This window comes from Somniosus microcephalus, chromosome 3 (genome assembly GCF_052327205.1).
Source record: "Somniosus microcephalus isolate GS21.2 chromosome 3, FLI_Smic_1.0, whole genome shotgun sequence".
NCBI classification, from domain to species: Eukaryota; Metazoa; Chordata; class Chondrichthyes; order Squaliformes; family Somniosidae; genus Somniosus; species Somniosus microcephalus.
Window position 1 is genome coordinate 5,699,512 of NC_140989.1, and position 22,194 is coordinate 5,721,705.

Below are 22,194 nucleotides of genomic sequence, written 5' to 3' on the forward strand. Positions count from 1 at the left end.
TCAGGAAATACCCAGATACTGACCCTTTCCCTGATTTATTTGCCCTCTCCACTCCCAATTCTGCAGTTGTCACTAGTTGTGATAAATGCTGTTAAACATTGGGACTTTCCCATCCAGCTCACTGAGCTCACTGTGGACTCGCGAGTCACACAGCAGCTCCTTATCAAAGCTCTGCAGTTGGATGAAGGTGAAGAGTTCCTGCAGACGGCCTTTGACCGCATCGATCCCATAGAAGGTGGTCTCCGTGCACTGCATGTGCAACACCTCCAGCTCGCTCTGCAGCTCAGTCAGGTGATTCAGATTGTCCTCCACCGTTCTCTTTACCTCAAACAGCTCATCGATATCTTTCTTCATCATTCCCTCCTTCCTTTCCTTCTCTCTCAAGCTCTCGCCTTCAGCCCTCTTTTCCTTCAGTTCTGTTATCTTCTTGTAGCACTGCTCCAGATTTTCTTCTTCAGTGTCGATTCTCACACTCAATTTTCCACATCTGTCGTTAGTGGCCTGGGATAGATCCACAGCACGCTGTATTTCGTTCAAAGTACCAATCACCATCGGGATTCCTAGAGCAGAGTGAATGGGACAGCAAGTAATCAGGAAGGCAAATGGAGTGTTGGCCTTTATTGCAAGGGACATGGGCCTAGAAATTCACTGGCCTTAGCGCCGCTTTTGAGGCGCTAGAGGGCCTAGCGCCGAAGTTATGGCCAGTTTAGAAATTGACAGGGGCCCTAAATCGGCGTTAGGCCGGTAGCGCTGCGCCGGCACCGATGACGTCATCGGTGTGCGCAGCGTCCCGGTTGCCATGGTAACCCGCCCGAACTCGGAAATTGAGTTGCGGCCGCCTCGCCCGTGGCAGCCGCAAGCAACGTTCTGGCAGAGGTGCCTTACAGAACTTTGCGCCGGCGCATTAAAGGCCCCGCGGCGGCCGGCTGCTTTCCCGCCGGCCGCCTGGCCGCAGCTCCCTCCCCAGACATCCCCCCCACCTCCCCCTGGAACAGAAGCAAGCCCGGCACTTGTCCGAGGTGCCGGGCTCATTTTTAAAAAGATTATCGCGGGCCGCGGCCGGGTGCAGGCAGCTCCTCCTTAACGGAAGGAGGAGGCCTGCACTTCCCGAGCCTGCCGCACCGCAGCGGGCGCCGCAGCGCCGGAATAGCGCCGCAATGCGGCGCGTGGCGCCAGTTTTGAGGTGCTGAGACCCCTCAGTAGCGCCGGCAGCCGTTTGGGCGCGGCGCTACTGAATTTTTGGCGCGCGCAGGGGGACTTAGCGCCGGCACTAACTTCCGGCGCTAAAGCCCTCGCTGCGCCAAAACCGAATTTCTAGGCCATGGAGTATAAAAGTAGGGAAGTCCTGCTACAACTGTACAGGGTATTGGTGAGACCACACCTGGAGTACTGCGTACAGTTTTGGTCTCCTTATTTAAGGAAGGATATACTTGCATTGGAGGCAGTTCAGAGAAGGTTCACGAGGTTGATTCCTGAGATGAGGGGGTTGTCTTATGAAGAAAGGTTGAGCAGGTTGAGCCTTTACTCATTGGAGTTTAGAAGAATGAGAGGGGATCTTATTGAAACATCTAAGATTCTGAGGGGGATTGACAGAGTGGATGCTGAGAGGATGTTTCCCCTTATGGGGGAATCTAGAACTCGGGGGCACAGTCTCAGAATAAAGGGTCGCCCATTTCAAACGGAGATGAGGAGGAATTTCTTCTCTCAGAGGGTTGTGAATCTTTGGAATTCTCTTCCCCAGAGAGCTGTGGAGGCTGGGTCATTGAATATATTTAAGGTGGAGATAGACAGATTTTTGAACAATAAGGGAGTCAAAGGTTATGGGGAGCGGGCAGGGAAGTGGAGCTGAGCCCAAGATCAGATCAGCTATGATCTCATTGAATGGTGGAGCAGGCTCGAGGGGCCCGCTCTAATTTCTTATGTTATTATAGTGGGGTTACATTTGCTACCAGGGCCCGAACTTCATTTTAAAGGGTGGAAGATGCCTGTGCGTGAATTCTTTTACCGTGGGGTGGCCGTTGCACCCCAGCTAGCACACGGGCTTGACAGAGCAAGGTCTTGGTCTAATGGTAAGGGGATCCAAGACGATTGGAGACCAGGCTCTGCTACAACGAGAGTGTTTGAAGACCAGGACCTCAAACCCGGCACTAAGCTCATGGTCTACAGAGCAGTAGTAATACCCGACCTACTGTATGCCTCAGAGACATGGACCATGTACAGCAGGCACCTCAAAGCGCTGGAGAGGTACCACCAACGCTGCCTCCGCAAGATCCTGCAAATCCATTGGCAGGATGGGCGCACCAACGACAGTGTTGCTCAGGCCAACATAGAGTCATAGAGTCATAGAGTAATACAGCACGGATAGAGGCCCTTCAGCCCATGGTGTCCGCGCCGGCCATCAAGCCCTGTCTAATCTAATCCCATATTCCAGCATTTGGCCCGTAGCCTTGTATGCTATGGCATTTCAAGTGCTCATCCAAATGCTTCTTAAATGTTGTGAGGGTTTCTGCCTCCACAACCCTTTCAGGCAGTGAGTTCCAGACTCCAACCACCCTCTGGGTGAAAAAGTTCTTTCTCAAATCCCCTCTAAACCTCCCGCCCTTTACCTTGAATCTATGCCCCCTAGTTATTGACCCTTCTACTAAGGGAAAAAGCTCCTCAGCATCCATCCTATCTATGCCCCTCATAATTTTGTACACCTCAATCATGTCCCCCCTCAGCCTCCTCTGCTCCAAGGAAAACAAACCCAATCTGCCCAGTCTCTCTTCATAGCTGAAGCGCTCCAGCCCTGGTAACATCCTGGTGAACCTCCTCTGCACCCTCTCTAACACGATCACATCCCTCCTGTAGTGTCGCGACCAGAACTGCACACAGTATTCCAGCTGTGGCCTAACCAGTGTTTTATACAGCTCCATCATAACCTCCTTGCTCTTATATTCAATGCCTCGGCTAATGAAGGCAAGTATCCCATATGCCTTTTTTACCACCTTATCCACCTGTTCCGCCGCCTTCAGGGATCTGTGTACTTGCACACCCAGATCCCTCTGACCCTCCGTCTTGCCTAGGGTCTTTCCATTCATTGTGTATTCCCTTGCCCTGTTAGTCCCCCCAAAGTGCATCACCTCGCACTTTTCCGGGTTAAATTCCATTTGCCACTGTTCCGCCCATCTGACCAACCCATCTATATTGTCCTGCAGACTGAGGCTACCCTCCTCGCTATTTACCACCCTACCAATTTTTGTATCATCCGCGAACTTACTGATCATACCTTTTACATTCATATCCAAGTCATTAATGTAGACCACAAACAGCAAGGGACCCAGCACCGATCCCTGTGGTACCCCACTGGCCACAGGCTTCCAGTCACAAAAACAACTTTCGACCATCACCCTCTGCCTTCTGTCACTAAGCCAGTTTTGTATCCAATGTGCCAAGGCACCCTGGATTCCATGGGCTCTTACCTTCTTGACCAGTCTCCTGTGCGGGACTTTATCGAAGGCCTTACTGAAATCCATGTATACCACATCCACTGCGTTACCCTCATCCACACACCTAGTCACCCCCTCAAAAAATTCAATCAAATTAGTCAGACATGATCTTCCCTTGACAAAGCCATGTTGACTATCCCTGATTAATCCTTGCCTCTCCAAGTGGAGACAAATTTTGTCCCTCAGAATTTTTTCCAATAATTTTCCTACCACTGATGTTAGGCTCACTGGCCTGTAGTTCCCCGGTTTTTCCCTACTACCCTTCTTGAATAATGGTACTACATTAGCGGTTCTCCAGTCCTCTGGCACATCCCCTGTGGCCAGAGAGGTCCTGAATATATGTGTTAGAGCCCCCGCAATCTCTTCCTTTGCCTCACACAGCAGCCTGGGATACATTTCATCCGGGCCTGGGGATTTATCCATTTTTAGGCCAGCTAAAACCGCCAATACCTCCTCCCTCTTGATGTTAATATGTTCGAGCATATCACAGTCCCCCCGCCCTATTTCTATGTCTACATCGTCCTTCTCCATAGTGAAAACAGATGCAAAAAATTCATTTAGAACCTCTCCTACATCTTCCGGCTCCACACACAGATTGCCACTTTTGTCCCTAATGGGCCCTATTTTGTCCCTAGTTATCCTCTTACCCTTAATATACTTATAAAACATCTTAGGATTTTCCTTTATTTTGCTCGCCAGTGTTATTTCATGGCCCCTCCTTGATCTCCTAATTTCTTTTTTAAGTATCCCCCTGCACTTTTTGTACTCCTCTAGGGCTTCCTCCGTCTTTAGCCTTTTGTATCTACCAAAAGCCCTCCTTTTTTTCCTAATCCATTCTCGCATATCCCCTGACATCCAAGGTTCCCTGTGGTTTTTGGAACCACTCTTGACCTTTACGGGAACATGTTGCCATTGTATGATCTCAATCTCCCTTCTGAAAGCCTCCCATTGCTCCGATGCGGATTTTCCTACAAGTAGCTGATCCCAGTCCATTTTGGCCAGATCCTGCCTTATCCTATTAAAATCGGCCTTCCCCCAATTTAGAACCTTTATTTCCGGCCCATCCCTGTCCTTTTCCATGACCACCTTAAATCTTACCATATTATGGTCACTATCACCAAAGTGCTCACCTACTAGCACTTTTTCCACTTGGCCGGCCACATTCCCTAGAATTAGGTCCAGTACCGCCCCCTCTCTTGTAGGACTTTCTACATGCTGGCTCAAAAAGCTCTCCTGGATGCACTTTAAGAATTCTACACCCTCTGAGCCTTTCACACTCTGACTATCCCAGTTAATATTGGGGAAGTTGAAATCCCCCATTATTATTACCCTATTATTTGCACATTTCTCTGAGATTTGCCTACATATCTGTTCCTCTATCTCCCCCTGACTGTTTGGAGGCCTATAGTACACTCCCAGCAAAGTGCTTGCCCCCTTTTTGTTTTTAAGCTCCACCCATATGGCCTCATTAGAGGACCCTGCTAATATATCATCCCTCCTTACTGCAGTAATTGACTCCTTAATTAATATCGCGACACCCCCTCCTCTTATACCTCCCCCTCTGTCTCGCCTGAAGATTATGTACCCCGGAATATTGAGCTGCCAGTCTTGCCCCTCCCTCAACCATGTCTCCGTGATAGCAACAATATCATACTCCCATGTGTTTATCAACACCTTCAGTTCATCCACCTTATTTGCAAGACTCCTTGCATTAAAATAGATGCCATCCAGCCTTGCCCTTATATATTTGCCCTGTCTACCAAGCTGACTTGTTTTTTTCTCTATAATTGGCAGCACATCACCCCCTATTTCAACACCCCTCTGTATCCCATCCCCCTGCCAAGTTAGTTTAAACCCCCCCCCAACAGTGCTAGCAAACCTCCCCGCAAGGATATTTGTCCCGCTCTGGTTCAGGTGCAACCCGTCCGACTTGTACAAGTCCCACCTTTCCCAGAAGCAGGCCCAGTGATCCAGGAAAGTAAAACCCTCCCCCCTACACCAACTCTTTAGCCACGCATTCATCTGCTCTATCCTCCCATTCCTATACTTACTAGCACGTGGCACTGGGAGTAATCCAGAGATTACAACCTTTGAGGTCCTGCTCTTTAATCTGTTACCTAGCTCCCTAAATTCTTGATGCAGGACCTCATCCCCCTTCCTTCCTATGTCGTTGGTCCCAATGTGGACCACGACCTCTGCCTGCTCACCCTCCCCCTTAAGAATGCCCTGTAGCCGCTCAGTGACATCCCAGACCCTGGCCCCAGGGAGGCAACAAACCATCCTGGAGTCACGTTTGCGGCCACAGAAACGCCTATCTGTTCCCCTTACGATAGAATCCCCTACCACTATTGCTCTCCCACTCTTTTTCCTCCCTTTCTGAGCAGCAGAAGCGTCCCTGGTGCCAGGAAGCTGGCTGCTGCTGCCTTCCCCTGGTGAGTCATCCCCCTCAACAGTATCCAACTTGGTATACTTGTTTGAAAGGGGGATGTCCGCAGGGGTTCCCTGCACTTCCTGCCTGCCTCTGTTGCTCCGCCTGATGGTCACCCCCTGTGCAGCCCTACCCTGAGGCGTGAACAACTCGCTAAACGTGCTATCCACGACCCTCTCAGCATCGCGCATGCTCCAAAATTCATCCACCCGCAGCTCGAGCGCCGCAATGCGGTCTACAAGTAGCTGCAGCTGGATGCATTTCCCGCACACATGGTCGTCAGGGACACTGGCAGCGTCCCAGACTTCCCACATGGAGCAAGAGGAGCAGAACACGGGTCTGAGCTCTCCTGCCATGACTTACTCCTTTAATTAATTAAAAGATTTATTCAATACCCCAGTTACAGGTATACTCTAGGGCGCTTTATTTACCAACTGTCCCCACTACACCAGAGACCCTAGAAATTTAACACCACAGAAGTCAAGCTTGTATTGAAAAGAGAGAAATACTCACCAACCAATCACTTACCTGCTCCCTGGTGACGTCACACTCTGATTACTTTTTACCTCTCTCCCCGCTGTTGATTTGGTATGTCTCGGTCTTCGCGCCGGTTTTTATACCGGGCTCACCTCCTCTCTGCTGCCGCTGCTCCCTGGAACTGGTCGGGCCTCGGTCTTCGCGCCGGTTTTTATACCGGGCTCACCTCCTCTCTGCTGCCGCTGCTCCCTGGAACTGGTCGGGCCTCGGTCTTCGCGTCAGTTTTTATACCGGGCTCACCTCCTCTCTGCTGCCGCTGCTCCCTGGAACTGGTCGGGCCTCGGTCTTCGCGCCGGTTTTTATACCGGGCTCACCTCCTCTCTGCTGCCGCTGCTCCCTGGAACTGGTCGGGCCTCGGTCTTCGCGTCGGTTTTTATACCGGGCTCACCTCCTCTCTGCTGCTGCTGCTCCCTGGAACTGGTCGGGCCTCGGTCTTCGCGTCGGTTTTTATACCGGGCTCACCTCCTCTCTGCTGCTGCTGCTCCCTGGAACTGGTCGGGCCTCGGTCTTCGCGCCGGTTTTTATACCGGGCTCACCTCCTCTCTGCTGCTGCTGCTCCCTGGAACTGGTCGGGCCTCGGTCTTCGCGCCAGTTTTTATACCGGGCTCACCTCCTCTCTGCTGCCGCTGCTCCCTGGAACTCATCCCCAGCATCGAAGCTCTGACCACGCTCAATCAGCTCCGATGGACCGGTCACATTGTCCGCATGCCCGATACGAGACTCCCAAAACAAGCGCTCTACTTGGAGCTCCGGCACGGCAAGAGAGCCCCAGGTGGGCAGAGGAAATGCTTCAAGGACACCCTCAAAGCTTCCTTGAAAAGGTGTAACATCCCCACCGACACCTGGGAATCCCTGGCCCAAGACCGCACAAAGTGGAGGAGAAGCATCCGGGAAGGCGCCGAACACCTTGAGTCTCTTCGCCGGGAGCAAGGGGAAGCCAAGTGCGGGCAGCGCAAGGAGCGCACGTCAACCCAAGCACACCACCCACCCGCCCCTTCAACCACCGTCTGCCCCACCTGTGACAGAGACTGTAGGTCCCGCATTGGACTCATAGCTGAAACGCTCCAGCCCAGGTAACATCCTGGTGAATCTCCTCTGCACCCTCTCCAATGCAATCACATCCTTCCTGTCGTGTGGCGACCAGAACTGCACACAGTATTCCAGCTGTGGCCTAACTAGCGTTTTGTACAGCTCCATCATAACGTCCCTGCTGTTATATTTTATGCCTCGGCTAATGAAGGCAAGTATCCCATATGCCTTCTTAACCACCTTATCTACCTGTCCTGCTGCCTTCAGGGATCTATGTACATGCACACCAAGGTCCCTCTGATCCTCTGTCCTTCCTAGGGTCCTACCATTCATTGTGTATTCCCTTGCCTTGTTAGTCCTCCCAAAATGCATCACCTCACACTTTTCAGGGTTAAAATCCAATAGCCACTGTTCTGCCCATCTGACCAACCCGTCTATATCGTCCTGTAGCCTGAGGCTTCCCTCCTCGCTATTTACCACTCCACCAATTTTCGTGTCATCTGCGAACTTACTGATCATACTTCCTACATTCATATCTGAACCATTAAAGTACACTACAAACAGCAGGGGACCCAGCACCGATCCCTACGGTACACCACTGGACACAGGCTTCCAGTCACAAAAACAACCTTCGACCATCACCCTCTGCCTCCTGCCACAAAGCCAATTTTGGATCCAATGTGCCAAATTGCCCTGTATCCCATGGGCTCTTATATTCTTGACCAGTCTCCCATGCGGGACTTTGTCAAATGCCTTACTGAAGTCCATGTAGACCACATCAACTGCACTACCCTCATCCACACACCTAGTCACCCCCTCGAAAAATTCAATCAAATTGGTTAGACATGATCTCCGCCTGACAAAGCCAGACTCGTTCTCACTAGAACCTTGGTTGTCCACTATTTCCGAGAAGTTTATTGCGTCTTTTTCCGTGAAGGCAGACACAAAAGTATTTGATTAATTTCTCTGCCATTTCCTTAATTCCCCATTATAATTTCTCCTGTCTCAGCCTGTGAGGCACCCACATTTACTTTCGCTAATCTTTCCCTTTTTACAGACCTGTAGAAGCTTTTACAGTCTGTTTTTATGTCTCTCACTAGTTTACTCTCATATTCTATTTTCCCTTTCTTTATCAATTTCTTGGTCCTCCTTTGCTGAATTCTAAAATCCTCCCAATCCTCAGGCTTACTACTCTTTTTGGCAACATTATAAACCTCTTCCTTTGATTTAATACTATCTTTAACTTCTCTTGATAGCCACGGTTGGAACACTTTTCCTGTGGGGTTTTTGTGCCTTAAAGGAATGTGTATTTGTTGTAAATTAGGTATTAATTCTTTAAATGCAAGCAATTGCTCGCCCACTATCATACCTTTTAATGTAGTTGCCCAATCTACCATAGCCAACTGGCCCCTCACACCTACATAGTTTGTTTTGTTTAGATTTAAGACGCTAGTTTCGGATTTAACTAAGTCACTTTCAAACTCAATATAGAATTCTGTCATATTATGGTCACTCTTCCCTAAAGGCCCCTTTACTACAAGGTTATTAATTAACCCTTTCTCATTGCACAATACTAGATCTAAAATAGCCTGTTCCCTAGTTGGTTCCTCGACATACTGATCTTGAAAACTATCTTGCATACATTCCATGAATTCGTCCTCCACATGATTACTGCAAAGTTGGATTGCCCAGTCTATATGTAGATTAAAGTCCCCCATGATTACTGTATTACCCTTGTTAAATGCGCCTCTAATTTCAAGGGTGAGAGTGAATGGGACAGGGGGAGAGTGAATGGGACAGGGGGAGAGTGAATGGGACAGGGGGAGAGTGAATGGGGCAGGGGGAGAGTGAATGGGACAGGGGGAGAGTGAATGGGACAGGCGGAGAGTGAATGGGACAGGGGGAGAGTGAATGGGACAGGGGGAGAGTGAATGGGACAGGCGGAGAGTGAATGGAATGGGGGAGAGTGAATGGGACGGGGGGAGAGTGAATGGGACAGGGGGAGAGTGAATGCGACAGGGGGAGAGTGAATGGGACAGGGGGAGAGTGAATGGGACAGGGGGAGAGTGAATGGGACAGGGGGAGAGTGAATGGGATGGGGGGAGAGTGAATGGGACGGGGGGAGAGTGAATGGGACGGGGGTAGAGTGAATGGGACAGGGGGAGAGTGAATGGGACAGGGGGAGAGTGAATGGGATGGGGGGAGAGTGAATGGGACAGGGGGAGAGTGAATGGGACAGGCGGAGAGTGAATGGGACAGGGGGAGAGTGAATGGGACAGGGGGAGAGTGAATGGGACAGGGGGAGAGTGAATGGGACGGGGGAGAGTGAATGGGACAGGGGAGAGTGAATGGGACAGGGGGAGAGTGAATGGGACAGGGGGGAGAGTGAATGGGACGGGGGGAGAGTGAATGGGACAGGGGGAGAGTGAATGGGACAGGGGAGAGTGAATGGGACGGGGGGAGAGTGAATGGGACAGGGGGAGTGTGAATGGGATGGGGGGAGAGTGAATGGGACGGGGGGAGAGTGAATGGAATGGGGGAGAGTGAATGGGACAGGGGGAGAGTGAATGGGACAGGGGGAGAGTGAATGGGACAGGGGGAGAGTGAATGGGACAGGGGAGAGTGAATGGGACGGGGGGAGAGTGAATGGGACGGGGGAGCGTGAATGGGATGGGGGGAGAGTGAATGGGACGGGGGGAGAGTGAATGGAATGGGGGAGAGTGAATGGGACGGGGGAGAGTGAATGGGACAGGGGGAGAGTGAATGGGACAGGGGGAGAGTGAATGGGACAGGGGGGAGAGTGAATGGGACAGGGGGAGAGTGAATGGGACAGGGGGAGAGTGGATGGGACAGGGGGAGAGTGAATGGGACAGGGGGAGAGTGAATGGGACAGGGGGGAGAGTGAATGGGACAGGGGGGAGAGTGAATGGGACAGGGGGAGAGTGAATGGGACGGGGGGAGAGTGAATGGAATGGGGGGAGAGTGAATGGAATGGGTATGAAACTTGTGCATGCCGCTTCCTATTGGTTTTCGGCTGCTGTGAGGGAGAGACATTGTGTGGTGTGTCTTTAAAATGCTGGTGCTGATTAAAGGGGCCCATGCGCTTGGCAAGGAGCAGCTGAGCAATGCAGCAAAGAGTGAGGAACCAACAACCTTGTGGAGGGGGCAGGGGGCAGCACTCCCCAATTTACTGATACTTCAATCATTGTCATTCTAGCACTAATAATGTGCAGAAGATGTTCTCCTGACAGGAAGCCCCATGGAGGGTGGCCCAGACTTTATTGAGGGAGGCGGCAGTGGCACTGAGGCTTACTGAGGCCATGAACTGTCGCACAGTATAGGAAGAGGCTCAATGACCTCACAACGTTGGTGAAGGTAAGCAAATGCACTATTCCCCATGCATATCCTGTAGGAACGAGAGAAGCTTGACTCACCTCTGTACCGCTCACACCCTCTCCAGCTTCTTTAAAGGGCCAGTAATTCCGGTCCCAACGCGTGCGTACGGACGGGGTACTCACGCGTGGGCCCGATGGAAGTGCCGGTTTTCAGGATGCACAGCGCATGCGCTGAAAACCAGCATTTCCTGTCCTCTGAACCAAGGGGTTAAGAGGCGGAACGCGTGCGACGTATCAGGCAGCGCGTGCGCGCTGAAATTCCTTTTTTTGTAAAGAGTTGCCCGTGTGTAAAGGCCTCCGGTTTTTACGCTTGAAAATACCAGACGTAAGTACTTAGTTTTACAGGTAAGTGGTCTATTAATACAATTTAGAATTTTTTTTCCACAGGTTTATTATTTTTAAAGAATTTACAGTAATGTAAGTATTTTTAGACCCTATTTGTTAAAAAATTATTATTTTTTTAAATTTGATTAATTGTTTAAAATAGTTTTTTTTACAGTTATTCATAGTTCATTTATTTAGTGGGATGTTTTTTTAACTTTTATTTGTAGTTTAAGTGCTGTTTCGGGCACCCTGAGTTGTCATGAGTTTGACAGTTCTTACTATCAAACTCATGAATGAACTTTTGCAACCTCCCATTGGTTGCCCAGTGCCCACGTGATCCCAGCCGGCTCATCAAAATAACTACGCTTTAATTCTGTTTAAAACTACTTTACATTCTTCAAAATAATTTAAAAGTATTTAAAACTTTATAAAAGTTACCTAAAGATTAGTAAAAATACAAAAAATGTATTTAAAGTGCTGCTCTGTATGTAGAATCGCTTTGCAGCTTGTGTTAAGAATTGGGGGCGTGGCCTATGTTAAGGAGACCTCAAGGGGCGTGTCTAACTTAGACTCCGCGCTCCAGGCTTCGCGCTGGCTGCACTCCTGGGCGGCGTGACGTCAGACGCTGCCCGGGAGTAATCAACTGAAAACAGGAATTGCAAGCGTCCCGGGAGCCGAACGGCAGGCGCGCCGGGTAAGTGCTCATCGGGGGCTTGCACCCGCGGCAAGCCCCCGAACCTAATTTCTGGGCCTTTATTTTTTTATTTGTTCCTGGGATGTGGTCACTGAAGCATTTATTGCCCATCTCTAATTGCCCTTGATGGCAAGGTGGTGGTGAGCCGCCTTGAACCATATTATTTGAGCGACAGGAAAACTGAGCTATTCTCAGAGAGCATAGAAACATAGAAGATAGGAGCAGGAGTAGGCCATTCGGCCCCTCGAGCCTGCTCCGCCATTCAATGCGATCATGGCTGATCATCCAAATTCAGTACCCTGTCCCTGCCTTCTCCCCATATCCCTTGATCCCTTTAGCCTTAAGAAATATATCTAACTCCTTCTTGGGTGAAGAAATTCCTCCTCATCTCTGTCCTAAATGGCTTACCCCTTATCCTTAGACTGTGACCCCTGGTTCTGGACTCCCCCGCCATTGGGAACATCCTTCCTGCATCTAGTCTGTCTAGTCCTGTTAGAATTTTATAAGTTTCAATGAGATCCCCTCTCATTCTTCTAAACTCCAGCGAATATAAGCCCAATCGACCCAATCTCTCCTCATACGTCATTCTTGCCATCCCAGGTATCAGTCTGGTGAATCTTCCCTGCACTCCTTCCATGGCAAGAACATCCTTCCTCAGATAAGGCGACCAAAACTGCACACAATACTCAAGGTGTGGTCTCACCCAGGCCCTGTACAACTGCAGCAAGACATCCTTGCTCCTGTACTCAAATCCTCTCGCAATGAAGGCCATCATACCATTTGCCTTCATAACCGCCTGCTGCACCTGCATGCTTACCTTTAGCGACTGGTGCACAAGGACACCCAGGTCTCGTTGCACTTCCCCTTCTCCCAATCTATTGCCGTTCAGATAATAATCTGCCTTCTTATTTTTGCCACCAAAGTGGATAACCTCGCATTTATCCACATTATACTGCATCTGCCATGCATCTACCCAATCACCCAACCTGTCCAAATCATACTGGAGTTTCTCGGCATCCTCCTCACAGCACACACGCCCACCCAGCTTTGTGTCGTCTGCAAACTTGGAGATATTACATCTAGTTCTCTCGTCTAGATCATTAATATATATTGTGAATAGCTGGGGTCCAAGGACCGATTCCTGCGGTACCCCACTAGTCACTGCCAGCCACTCGGAAAAAGACCCGTTTATTCCAACTCTTTGCTTCCTGTCTGCCAACCAGTTCTCAATCCAAGTCAGTACCTTACCCCCAATCGCATGTGCTTTAACTTTACACGCTAATCTCTTATGCGGGACCTTATCGAAAGCCTTCTGAAAGTCCAAATACACCACATCCACTGGTTCTCTCTTATCTATTCTACCAGTTACATCCTCAAAAACTTCCAGTAGATTAGTCAAGCACGATTTACCTTTTGTAAATCCATGTTGACTTTGTCCGATCCTGTCACTGTTTTCCAAGTTATCTGCTATTACAGCATGTGGACCAATCTTGTGCCACGTTACCTGTAAAGCACTGGGAGAACTCACATCCCTGGGCCACAGTGGTGTTTGTAGTCTTGAAGGGAGGGCACACTTGCAAGTCTGATAAGAATATTATGCATGCAGGCAAGCTGGAGAGGCGGTAGGAGATGGGAAGTAAGAGCCAAGACCAGGCTGGTAAAGGCAGGTTAAAGGGGAGCAGCTTCACTTGGATTGTCAAAATATAGCAGCGGCCATGTACCGGCCTCTGTTTCTTCAAGGAGTCATGGAAGTGTTTAGACAGTTAAACACACTTCCTACTTTATGATATCCTAGGGGATGGCTTGGAAGAGGCCAGACCACTCCAGGGAACAGCCAGGCTCTTTATACCTGCCCCAGCTCCAGCACACTTGTGAGCAAATAGTGACCTGAATGGTTGTCACTGGGCACTAGTAAGCGAGAGGGCCTGTGAGATGGCGAGGGTGGCATTTCCTCCACGGATGGAGAAGAAACAACCTCCTTCGGTTGAGAGAAACTCTGATGTGAAAGAAGTGGCGATATTTCTGTGCTTATGATTGAGATGATGGACAAAGGGAGGTGGGTCCAGTACCTACATTTGGGACATGGATCAGGGTTTCTCACAACCTACAGAACACCCAGGAGACCGTGACAGACCAGGCAGCAGGAGGCGCTTCCAAGGGCATTGCTGGATTCTGGAGTGGCAGCTTATAGTGCCATAGCTGCTGTAGATGCTTTGCGGATTGGCATGAATTGCACAAAGCTTCCAAGACCTATTCAGTCTCTGCTTCAGGACCATCTGGAATGCAAAAATAACCCCCAGCTTCTTTTCCCCACGATCAACTGTCTTCTTAAACCCCTGGCCCTTCCACACCTCCAACAACAAGTGTGAGGAGCTGATGGACTTCTTTGTCACTAAGATTCAGACCATCAATAAAGCTGCCTCCTGCCAAAACTCCCCCCGCCTTCCCCTAGCCCATCAAGCCATGGTCCTCCCACCACCCGCCCTAGCCCTGAACTCACATCTTTCTCTCCTATCTCCCCTCATACTCTATCCGAGCTCATTTGTTCATGAGACCCACCTCCTGCTTCCTCGACCCTATTCCCACCAAACTGCTGACCACCCAACTTCCCTTCCTGGCCCCCATGCTAACGGTAATTTTAAATGATTCCCTCTCCTCAGGTACTGTCCTCCCACCTTTCAAATCTGCCGATCTTCCGTCATCACCCCCCCCCTAAAAAAACCAAGCTCGAACTCTTTGCCCTTGCAAACTACCGCCCCATCTCCAACCTCCCTTTCCTCTCCAAAGTCCTTGAACGTGTTGTCGCCTCCCAAATCTGTGCCCATCTTTCCCGCAACTCCATGTCTGAATCCCTCCAATCTGGTTTTCGCCCCTGCACAGCAATGAAACGGCCCAAATCATTCACAAATGACATTTTCTGTGACTGACAGTGACCGTGGTAAACTACCCCTTCTCGTCCATCTCATCTTCTCTGTAGCCTTTGACACAGTTGACCAGACTATCCTTCTCCAACACCTCCCTTCTGTTCTAGTACATTCCGCAGCCAGGTTTCTGTTAACGCGATTGAGTCTATGTCTTCTAGTACAATAATCCCTCAGTTTATTTCCCACACTCTACATTGCAATACATGCATATTTTCTTTTTTTTAACACGACTCCTTTTCCCATGATTTTTTGTCTAAACTACCCGCTACCTTCACTTCACCTTTTCCCTGTTTTTATCTCGTCCAGTTGATTTTATTCCTGTACTCCATATTCCTCATGTTAAAAGGTTTTCCGCGAGAATATTATCCTCATCTATTTCTCTCTTCTCTATTAGCTGATCCTGGTTGTTCTATTTTCCCAACACCCCCACCCCTCCCTTCCTTGTTTAAACACCATGTCACCTTCCCTATTTCACCATTTTGCCAGTATGTGAACCCCCTGCCTGTTCAGGTGCAGCCTGTTCTTGCGGAATACCTCCCATCTGCCCCAGAACTGGTGCCAAAGCCCAACAAAGTGGAATGTCTCTGCCACAACACCACTCCTTTAGCCATGCAGTGATTTCCTTTGTCACCATCCTCCGCCTGCTTCATGACGACCTGCAAGCCCTGATCCTGACCAACGGTTCCACCACAGACCCAATTCACGTACGGACCGGGGGTCAAGCAAGGTTGTGTCATCGCACCAACACTCTTCTCGATCTTCCTTGCTGCAATGCTCCATCTCGCCCTCAGTAAGCTCCCCACTGGAGTGGAGCTAATTTACAGAACAAACGGGAAACTGTTCAACCTCCGTCGCCTCCAGTCCAGATCCAAGGTTGTCCTGTCCTCTGTCATTGAATTACAGTATGCAGACGACACTTGCGTCTGCGCTCACTTGGAGGTCGAACTCCAAACCATCGTCAACACCTTCACCGAAGCGTACGAGAGCATGGGCCTTACTTTAAACATCCGTAAGACAAAGGTCCTCTACCAACCTGCCCCCACCACACAGTACTGCCCCCTGATTATCAAAATCCATGACAAGGCCTTGGACAACGTGGGCCACTTTCTATACCTCGGGAGCCTACTGTCAACAAGGGCAGACATCAACGACGAAGTCCAACACCACCTTCAGTGTGCCAGTGCAGCCTTCGGTCGCCTGAGGAAGAGAGTGTTTGAAGACCAGTACCTCAAACCTGGCACTAAGCTCATGGTCTACAGAGCAGCAGTGATACCCGCCCTGCTGTATGCCTCAGAGACATGGACCATGTACAGCAAGCACCTCAAAGCACTGGAGAGGTACCACCAATGCTGCCTCCGCAAGATCCTGCAAATCCATTGGCAGGATAGGCGCACCAACGTCAGTGTTCTTGTTCAGGCCAATATCCCCAGCATCGAAGCTTTGACCACGCTCGATCAGCTCCGATGGACGGGTCACATTGTCCACATGCCCGATACAAGATTCCCAAGACAAGCGCTCTACTCGAAGCTCCGGCACGGCAAGAGAGCCCCAGGTGGGCAGAGGAAACGCTTCAAGGACAACATCAAAGCCTCCTTGAAAAAGTGCAACATCCCCACTGACACCTGGGAATCCCTGGCCCAAGGCCACACAAAGTGGAGGAGAAGCATCCGGGAAGGCGCTGAACACCTCGAGTCTCTTTGCCAGGAGCAAGCAGAAGCCAAGCGCAGGCAGCGGAAGGAGCGCACGTCAACCCAAGCACCCCACCCACCCGCCCCTTCAACCACCATCTGCCCCACCTGTGACAGAGACTGTAGGTCCCGCATTGGACTCATCAGTCACCTGAGAACTCATTTTTAATGTGGAAGCGAGTCATCCTCGGTTCCCAGGGACTGCCTAAGAAGAGAAGAAGATTTCCTTAATCTTCCTGTTCTCTTCTAGTGCATGGCTAGAAAAGTAATCCTGCGATTACCACCCGTGAAATCCTGCTCCTAAACTTGTTTCCTAATCTAAATTCATCTTCAGGCCTTTCTTTTTCCAAGTCACTGGCTCCCACATGGACCAGGATCACCGGTTTCTCGCCCTCCCCTTGCACAATCTTTTCCCATCTATTCGACGTGTCCCCTACCCCAGCACCTGGGAGGCAACAGAGAATCCAGGACTGTTGGTCTGCACGGCAGAGATGGTGTCAGCTCTCTAGCTGTTGGATCCCCATCATTGCTGCATTTCGAGCTTTCTTGCTAATCTCCCCCCATTGAGCCTACTCTTGTTTAGGGCGACATCGAAGGCCCCGCCCAGAGTTCAACTTTTCCCACTGAAAGCTAGACCGTCACATCTGTTTGAGTCCATGTTGCTGTGCCTTATCTAACCGTTGCTTTCTGCCTTTCCCCAACCCCTCAGATAGTCCTCCTCCACTGCCTGCTCTCCAACTCATTGTCATGACCACTCTCTCAAGCTCCTGCTCCAGGAGCTGCTCTCCCTCCCAGGTGTGCCCAATTATTTCCACCTCGGATCGGAGATTTGGAGCTGGAGCAACGTGAGTTGGAAACACTTCCCTCAGCTGTATTCCCTGAGTCAACACCAGGTGCCCGAAACTCACACATCCTGCAGGAATGACACATCCCGGTCTCTTCCTGTACTGCCATCACTAGTTTGTTGCACTCGAAAGTTTATATTATTTATGTATAATATCAGCTAGTCTACTTAGCACCTCTTACCCCCTCTGCACCTACTTCCCACTCTCACCAAATTGTGCTTTTCAAAGTGCTTACTCCCACTCCGTTCGAGGCTCACTGGTGAGCTTTTGGTTTCCAGCTCTTACCGATAAAGGGGATGAGAATCAGGCCAATACCCACGTTGCGAACTGTTTCTTTCTGTGCTATCCGAGCGGCAATTGTGTTCTGGGTTTCTTTTGCCTGCATTAGCTCCGCCTGGCCTCTCTGAAGTGTGAGGAGCTGATGGACTTCTTTGTCACTAAGATTCAGACCATCAATAAAGCTGCCTCCTGCCAAAACTCCCCCCCCTTCCCCTAGCCCATCAAGCCATGGTCCCCCCACCACCCACCCTAGCCCTGAACTCACATCTTTCTCTCCTATCTCCCCTCATACTCTATCCGAGCTCATTTGTTCATGAGACCCACCTCCTGCTTCCTCGACCCTATTCCCACCAAACTGCTGACCACCCAACTTCCCTTCCTGGCCCCCATGCTAACGGTAATTTTAAATGATTCCCTCTCCTCAGGTACTGTCCTCCCACCTTTCAAATCTGCCGATCTTCCGTCATCACCCCCCCCCTAAAAAAACCAAGCTCGAACTCTTTGCCCTTGCAAACTACCGCCCCATCTCCAACCTCCCTTTCCTCTCCAAAGTCCTTGAACGTGTTGTCGCCTCCCAAATCTGTGCCCATCTTTCCCGCAACTCCATCTCTGAATCCCTCCAATCTGGTTTTCACCCCTGCACAGCAATGAAACGGCCCAAATCATTCACAAATGACATTTTCTGTGACTGACAGTGACCGTGGTAAACTACCCCTTCTCGTCCATCTCATCTTCTCTGTAGCCTTTGACACAGTTGACCAGACTATCCTTCTCCAACACCTCCCTTCTGTTCTAGTACATTCCGCAGCCAGGTTTCTGTTAACGCGATTGAGTCTCTGTCTTCTAGTACAATAATCCCTCAGTTTATTTCCCACACTCTACATTGCAATACATGCATATTTTCTTTTTTTTAACACGACTCCTTTTCCCATGATTTTTTGTCTAAACTACCCGCTACCTTCACTTCACCTTTTCCCTGTTTTTATCTCGTCCAGTTGATTTTATTCCTGTACTCCATATTCCTCATGTTAAAAGGTTTTCCGCGAGAATATTATCCTCATCTATTTCTCTCTTCTCTATTAGCTGATCCTGGTTGTTCTATTTTCCCAACACCCCCACCCCTCCCTTCCTTGTTTAAACACCATGTCACCTTCCCTATTTCACCATTTTGCCAGTATGTGAACCCCCTGCCTGTTCAGGTGCAGCCTGTTCTTGCGGAATACCTCCCATCTGCCCCAGAACTGGTGCCAAAGCCCAACAAAGTGGAATGTCTCTGCCACAACACCACTCCTTTAGCCATGCAGTGATTTCCTTTGTCACCATCCTCCGCCTGCTTCACGACGACCTGCAAGCCCTGATCCTGACCAACGGTTCCACCACAGACCCAATTCACGTACGGACCGGGGTCAAGCAAGGCTGTGTCATCGCACCAACGCTCTTCTCGATCTTCCTTGCTGCAATATTCCATCTCACCCTCAGTAAGCTCCCCACTGGAGTGGAGCTAATTTACAGAACAAACGGGAAACTGTTCAACCTCCGTCGCCTCCAGTCCAGATCCAAGGTTGTCCCATCCTCTGTCATTGAATTACAGTATGCAGACGACACTTGCGTCTGCGCTCACTTGGAGGTCGAACTCCAAACCATCGTCAACACCTTCACCGAAGCGTACGAGAGCATGGGCCTTACTTTAAACATCCGTAAGACAAAGGTCCTCTACCAACCTGCCCCCCACCACACAGTACTGCCCCCTGATTATCAAAATCCATGACAAGGCCTTGGACAACGTGGGCCACTTTCTATACCTCGGGAGCCTACTGTCAACAAGGGCAGACATCAACGACGAAGTCCAACACCACCTTCAGTGTGCCAGTGCAGCCTTCGGTCGCCTGAGGAAGAGAGTGTTTGAAGACCAGTACCTCAAACCTGGCACTAAGCTCATGGTCTACAGAGCAGCAGTGATACCCGCCCTGCTGTATGCCTCAGAGACATGGACCATGTACAGCAAGCACCTCAAAGCACTGGAGAGGTACCCACCAACGCTGCCTCCGCAAGATCCTGCAAATCCACTGGCAGGATAGGCGCACCAACATCAGTGTTCTTGCTCAGGCCAACATCCCCAGCATCGAAGCTCTGACCACGCTCGATCAGCTCCAATGGACGGGTCACATTGTCCACATGCCCGATACAAGATTCCCAAGACAAGCGCTCTATTCGAAGCTCCGGCACGGCAAGAGAGCCCCAGGTGGGCAGAGGAAACGCTTCAAGGACAACATCAAAGCCTCCTTGAAAAAGTGCAACATCCCCACTGACACCTGGGAATCCCTGGCCCAAGGCCACACAAAGTGGAGGAGAAGCATCCGGGAAGGTGCTGAACTCCTCGAGTCTCTTTGCCAGGAGCAAGCAGAAGCCAAGCGCAGGCAGCGGAAGGAGCGCACGTCAACCCAAGCACCCCACCCACCCGCCCCTTCAACCACCATCTGCCCCACCTGTGACAGAGACTGTAGGTCCCGCATTGGACTCATCAGTCACCTGCGAACTCATTTTTAATGTGGAAGCAAGTCATCCTCGGTTCCCAGGGACTGCCTAAGAAGAGAAGAAGATTTCCTTAATCTTCCTGTTCTCTTCTAGTGCATGGCTAGAAAAGTAATCCTGCGATTACCACCCGTGAAATCCTGCTCCTAAACTTGTTTCCTAATCTAAATTCATCTTCAGGCCTTTCTTTTTCCAAGTCACTGGCTCCCACATGGACCAGGATCACCGGTTTCTCGCCCTCCCCTTGCACAATCTTTTCCCATCTATTCGACGTGTCCCCTACCCCAGCACCTGGGAGGCAACAAAGAATCCGGGACTGTTCGTCTGCACGGCAGAGATGGTGTCAGTTCTCTAGCTGTTGGATCCCCATCATTGCTGCATTTCGAGCTTTCTTGCTAATCTCCCCCCATTGAGCCTACTCTTGTTTAGGGCGACATCGAAGGCCCCGCCCAGAGTTCAACTTTTCCCACTGAAAGCTAGACCGTCACATCTGTTTGAGTCCATGTTGCTGTGCCTTATCTAACCGTTGCTTTCTGCCTTTCCCCAACCCCTCAGATAGTCCTCCTCCACTGCCTGCTCTCCAACTCATTGTCATGACCACTCTCTCAAGCTCCTGCTCCAGGAGCTGCTCTCCCTCCCAGGTGTGCCCAATTATTTCCACCTCGGATCGGAGATTTGGAGCTGGAGCAACGTGAGTTGGAAACACTTCCCTCAGCTGTATTCCCTGAGTCAACACCAGGTGCTCGAAACTCACACATCCTGCAGGAATGACACATCCCGGTCTCTTCCTGTACTGCCATCACTAGTTTGTTGCACTCGAACGTTTATATTATTTATGTGTAATATCAGCTAGTCTACTTAGCACCTCTTACCCCCTCTGCACCTACTTCCCACTCTCACCAAATTGTGCTTTTCAAAGTGCTTACTCCCACTCCGTTCGAGGCTCACTGGTGAGCTTTTGGTTTCCAGCTCTTACCGATAAAGGGGATGAGAATCAGGCCAATACCCACGTTGCGAACTGTTTCTTTCTCTGCTATCCAAGCGGCAATTGTGTTCTGGGTTTCTTTTGCCTGCATTAGCTCCGCCTGGCCTCTCTGAAGTTCACTTCGGCTCTTTTCTTTTTGAATTTCCTGTGATATTAATTCCTTTTCCACATCCTGCAGCTCTCTCCTCATCCTGTCTATCTCATCCTTAAGTTCAGTGCGCTCCAGTGGTGTTTCCTCGGTCTCATTATTCACTTCACATTTGATCTTCTCTCCTTCCTCCACTGCCTTGTTGATCTCAGTCAGAGCTGATTGCACCTCAGCTCGAAACCTCGCCTCCTCTGTGTCGCCGAGGCTTTGTCCAGCAGCACAAATGGCGATATCGGCCAGAGACACAACTGACCTTATCACCTTTAGATAATGCGGTAAAGTTTTACGCCTGAAATCCTTCTGATATCCCATTTTTGTGCTTGTAGCTATTGTTTGTTGCCACACCGTGAGGAAGTAACAGCGATGATCCTGGGTGTTTATTGCCAACACCACCAGCCAAGTCCTGAGGGGCTGTTACTTGGTGAGAGATGGCCACGGTTTCTCTCTCTCCTTCTGTAGCCCAACAGCCCGAGCAGTGAGTGTGACACCAGGATGTGGTGTGGCTGCTTTTATACCAGGCTGGGTAATGGGAGGAGCATCTATAGAGCGCGTGGATAGAGCAGCAGGGTCTATATCTACAGGAAGGGTTTCGTCACATCTAGAACTGTCAACATTTGGCTTTGACAGTTGGCCCGACAAGCTTCCCTCCTCAAGACATCTTCACTGGGCCTGGAAATTCAGGGGTTTAGCGCCGGCTGTTAAGGCCTGTTTTGAAGAAAGCATGGTGGCCGACTCGCCTCTGCCTGCTTTTTGCAGGTTCCGCGCCGCCCGCCGTTTTGGGCAGGTTGGCAACATTACAACTGTCACCAAAGTGCTCACCTACTAACACTTCTACCACGTGCCCGGCCACATTCCCTAGAATTAGGTCCAGTACTGCCCCCTCTCTTGTAGGACTTTC

General features: G+C 50.3%; 1 protein-coding gene across 1 annotated transcript; it reads right to left on the reverse strand.

Moving 5' to 3' along the window:
• LOC147120806 (uncharacterized) lies at positions 1-21,760 on the reverse strand. The gene is given in 2 exon segments (XM_085977143.1): positions 1-560; positions 21,140-21,760. Coding segments are annotated over 2 exon segments (1,029 nt in total). The 5' UTR covers positions 21,609-21,760.
• Between the last annotated feature and the right edge of the window lie 434 nt (positions 21,761-22,194).